The sequence below is a fragment of the Coregonus lavaretus genome (genome assembly GCF_964263955.1).
Source record: "Coregonus lavaretus genome assembly, contig: HAP1_SCAFFOLD_2914, whole genome shotgun sequence".
Classification (NCBI taxonomy): Eukaryota; Metazoa; Chordata; class Actinopteri; order Salmoniformes; family Salmonidae; genus Coregonus; species Coregonus lavaretus.
In genome coordinates this window covers 66,476-71,540 of record NW_028160682.1, presented here as the reverse complement: position 1 = coordinate 71,540, position 5,065 = coordinate 66,476, and the positions used below count along the sequence as shown (strand labels likewise).

The 5,065-nt window shown below is 42.7% G+C and overlaps 1 protein-coding gene across 1 annotated transcript; it reads left to right on the top strand.

Annotated features, from left to right (window-relative positions):
- Positions 1 to 227: 227 nt before the first annotated feature.
- LOC311121570 (cytosolic 5'-nucleotidase 1A-like) lies at positions 228 to 1,861 on the top strand (the record flags this gene model as incomplete). Its single annotated transcript, XM_084196034.1, has 4 exons — positions 228 to 357; positions 635 to 757; positions 975 to 1,162; positions 1,493 to 1,861. Coding segments are annotated over 4 exons (810 nt in total), but the record flags the coding sequence as incomplete, so codon positions are not given.
- Between the last annotated feature and the right edge of the window lie 3,204 nt (positions 1,862 to 5,065).

Genomic DNA, 5,065 nt, shown 5'->3' with positions numbered 1-5,065 from the left:
AATCACTGGTACAGAAAATGGTTGAGAAATGCTGTACTTTACTGCCAATGTTATGTCAGCACTACTGCCTGTGTGTAGGGTCAGGGTGAAGGGTGCATCAATGGTTGGTGGTATCATGATGGTGGGAGGGATGGTGGTGTACGCAGCGATGTGGATAATGCCAGGGCTGAATTCTTGTCCCAGTCCGCCCCTGTGCATTTATCAGTGCATTTGTGCACACCCTGCAGGCTCTGATGTCTGTGAACGCACGGCTGAGGCAGCTCTACCCCGACAGCGAAGAGCTGTTTGACATCGTCCTGATGACTAATAACCACGCCCAGGTCGGAGTGCGCCTCATCAACAGCATCAACCACTACGGTTCGTGGTCGACACGCTCAGCCATGCCTACTACAGTGCTATAAGCAGAGAAATACAATGACCAGTAATTGGAGTAATTATATTTCTATGGTTATAAGACGCGCTTATTGTGAGCTGCATTTCATTGAATGATGGGTATTTTTGACCAAATATGTTTTTAGTGGTTGTATGCATGTTTTGCATGGATGTTAGTGGCAATCTTTGGCTACCAGCCTGATGATACCATCACATTTGTATGGGGTTCTGATACGTTTTTGTTTTTCACTCTACCTGACAGATTTAACCATTGAGAGGTTCTGTATGACGGGAGGGCAAAGCCCCATTGGCTATCTGAAGGCCTATCTGACCAACCTGTACCTCTCCAAGGATGGAGAGAAAGTCATGGAGGCCATTGAGGAGGGTAGTTGAAAATGCTGCTTTCCTTTGTCCTCTAGGGATTAAACTGGTTTAGGTTAGCATGGATGCTAAATTGGTAACAGAGTAAAAAACTGTAGATGTACATTGTGGTAACACTTTTTATAGGTATGATATAGCCTACATATATGATACCGTTGTAATGCATTTTTAAGACTTATGAGCATGTATAAGCCCCTTTTTTATAATGTCTTTATAAATAGGCATTGCAGCAGCGACCATGTTTGCATCTGGAGATGTGGAGAACAAGCTTTCCGACACACAGCTGAAAGTTGCCTTTGACGGGGATGCTGTCCTCTTCTCTGATGAGTCGGAGATCATCGTGAAACAACACGGCCTGGACACGTTCTTTGAGCATGAGAAGGAGTTTGAGAACAAACCTCTTGCACAGGTGTTCATGAGAGTATATGCCTCCTATTTTATGTTAGCTTTTGACATGATTCCAAATGTTCTTTCTTTGTGTAATACTTTATTTGGAGTCTCCCTATAGAGGGTTATAGATGTTCAACTTACTATCAACAAACTTTTTAACTAACACACCCACTTACCCTAATCCTAGACCTTAACAAGTTGTTGCATATCATCCGTGGCTGTTGATAGTTTGAGCATTTAAAGACCATCTATAATAGGGGACTATCCAAATAAAGTGGAACCCATTGATGTATTTGCTTTAATAAAAAATGTAATAATACTATGCTAACCCTATGTCTCATTCACTCAGGGTCCCTTAAAGTGTTTCCTGGAGGCGCTGGGGAAGCTCCAGAGGAAGTTCTACGCCAAGAACGAGCGTATGACCTGCCCCATTCGTACCTACCTAGTAACATCCCGCAGCGCAGCCAGCTCAGGGGCCCGCGTCCTCAAGACCCTCAGGAGCTGGGGCCTGGAGATCGACGAGGCCCTGTTCCTAGCCGGGGCCCCTAAAGGGCCCCTCCTGCAGAAGATCCGTCCCCACATCTTCTTTGATGACCAGATGTTCCACATCGAGGGGGCCAAGGAGCTGGGTACTATCGCGGCACACGTGCCTTATGGGATTGGACAGAAGTACCACAAGGAGAAACTTAGTGAGCAGCCTGCCAAAGACACAAAGTAGTGAGCCTCCTAGGGGTGGGAAGGTATCATACATTATACAAATAGTTAGTTGCGCACAACCCTGTCATCAGCGGTAGGTTTTGTTTTGTGCTGGATTTTGTATTAAAAGTGCCTTTATCAGAATATACTGTAATAAAAATGTAGTAGTACTCACTTCAGGGATTTTTGCTAGAATAAAACAAGTTTTACAATGTCACCTGATGTTCTCGTTCATAAGGAGAATACTTTAATGCAATATTCATAATATTCCAGTTGTTAATTACAGAATTAAGTATCTAGTTTTTGTAAGAATGTATGTCATAAAATGTGTTCACATTTCACACACACAAGTGTTTTTTATATCTTTAGAGAAGAACATTTGGTCTCATTTGCTGCAGAGACCAACATGTACACTACCGGTGAAAAGTTTTAGAGCACCTACTCATTCAAGGGTTTTTCTTAATTTTTACTATTTTCTACATTGTAGAATAATAGTGAAGACATCAAAATTATGAAATGACACGTATGGAATCATGTAGTAACCAAATAAGTGTTAAACAAATCAAAATATATTTGAGATTCTTCAAATAGCCACCCTTTGCCTTGATGACTGCTTTGCCCACTCTTGGCATTCTCTCAACCAGCTTCACCTGGAATGCTTTTCCAACAGTCTTGAAGGAGTTCACACATGCTGAGCACTTGTTGGCTGCTTTTCCTTCACTCTGCCGTCCGACTCATCCCAAACCAGCTCAATTGGGTTGAGGTCGGGGGTTTGTGGAGGCCAGGTCATCTGATGCAGCACTCATCACTCTCCTTCTTGGTAAAAATATCCCTTACACAGCCTGGAGGTGTGTTGGGTCATTGTCCTGTTGAAAAACAAATGATAGTCCCACTAAGCCCAAACCAGATGGGCCATGAAGGCCTGATTCACACAGTCTCCTCTGAACAGTTGATGTTGAGATGTGTCTGTTACTTGAACTCTGAAGCATTTATTTGGGCTGCAATTTCTGAGGCTGGTAACTCTAATGAACTTATCCTCTGCAGCAGAGGTAATGCTGGGTCTTCCATTCCTGTGGCAGTCCTCATGAGAGCCAGTTGCATCATAGCATTTGATGGTTTTTGCAACTGCACTTGAAGAAACTTTAAAAGTTCTTGAAATGTTCCATATTGACTGACCTTCATGTCTTAAAGTAATGATGGACTGTCGTTTCGCTTTGCTTATTTGAGCTGTTCTTGCCATAATATGGACTTGGTCTTTTACCAAATAGGGCTATCTTCTGTATAGATACCTTGTCACAACACAACTGATTGGCTCAAACGCATTAAGAAGGAAAGAAATTCCACTAATTAACTTTTAAGAAAGCACACCTGTTAATTGAAATGCTTTCCAGGTGACTACCTCATGAAGCTGGTTGAGAGAATGCCAAGAGTGTGCAAAGCTGTCATCAAGGCAAAGGGTGGCTATTTGAAGAATCTCAAATATAAAATATATTTAGATTTGTTTAACACTTTTTTGGTAACTACATGATGCCATGTGTTATTTCATAGTTTTGATGTCTTCACCATTATTCTACAATGTAGAAAATAGTAAATCCCTTGAATTAGTAGGTGTTCTTAAACTTTTGACCAGTAGTGTATTTTACAGTTAACTGCCAAAATAATGGAAGCAGTTGAGTAAATGAGGGATACAACGTATTTGAAATCAGGCACTGAATGGTTTGATAAGCATGACAACTATGTAAACCATTTGCGATGGCTGTTATGGGTGGAAGATGGCACATTGATGCCATCTGTTGGTAAATGTTCATTACTGCAACTCCAGTGTTTTACCGGTATACTTGAGATACCCGGATGTATTGCAATATACTGAACAAGACTGGTTACTCGCATCAATGCCTCTGCCTCGTTATTTAACATGCAAACATGGTGTCAGAGTCGGATAACTAACCATGCTTTCCGCAAATTAGAGTCACCTGTTCTGGTTTTAAAAAGCTTAGTTGAGTAAAACTTCTCCGGAATTGTCCTTAGCTAGATTGAGTTTGCTAGTTAGATTCAGTGTTGTTAGCACCGTTTAGACATGGCAGGGAACATTTCCCGTCCCGCCGTTATGAAGCTCAGCGGAGATTGGAGCACAAACTGGGATACGTTTAGAGGTGAATGGGAGGACTATGCACTAGCAACGGGACTTCGGGAAAAGGACGATGAGGTAGTGGCTGCCACTTTGAGGACTATAATGGGAGCAGAATGCCGACACGTATACAAACACAACCTGAACCTAACAGCAGCTCAGCAAGGTAACGCTACAGCTATTCTTGATGCTCTCGAACTTTACTTTAAGCCAGCAAAGAACGTTATCTACGAGCGTTATGTTTTCGGTTGTTGCAAACAGGAGGACGGGGAGTCCATTGACAGCTTTGTCACTAAGCTAAGGAAAAAGGCAGCTACATGTGACTATGGTGCTTTAAGAGATGAACTGATCAGAGACAAGATAGTGCTTGGCATAACTGATGAGGGCACCCGCAGACGTTTGCTGAGAGAACGTGACCTGACACCAGTGGCGGCTCCTGAAAAAATTCTCAGGGGGGGCAATTTTTCTGATGATTTAGGTGACCTACGCACATTTTAAAAAAGATATGTCCAGCAACAACATGAAGACAGGGGCAGCATATAAGTCAATACCAGAAGCATTTATTGACTGATCTCAAAAGTGTTGGCTTACCAGGGTTGGTGGAGCCCTCAGTTTCATCTTTGCCTCGCAAAGCTAACTCAAACACTCCGCAAAACTTCACACACTCGATTAGCCGGCTGAGGATGTGGCGGTTCTTGCTAATGTCGTAGTAAATATATTTGTTATAGTGAATATGGAATATGATATGTTGAGTAAAATGTTGTGCTAAGATCTATTTAGGTCAGGAGCTGGTTATAAGTTCTGTTCCTATCCAATAACAATGGACAAAAGGGTCCTATCTTGTCAGCCTTGTCAGTTTCAGTTCTCCAGTAAACTTGTGATTATCAACACTAACCTCATCGTTGTGGCGGCGGACAGCTAGCCTGTATCCCTCATCCAGTTGAGTGGGAATGTTCACTCTCCCCAAAGCAGACAATCTCAAACAGCTATCCATGTGGGTCTTTGACAGCTCATGTTTCTTAATCTTTCCTGAAAGATGGTGCATGTCCGTTACACACCAGTCGCTGTCCAAGCGGTGCTGTCTGCCGTGCCGCCTTC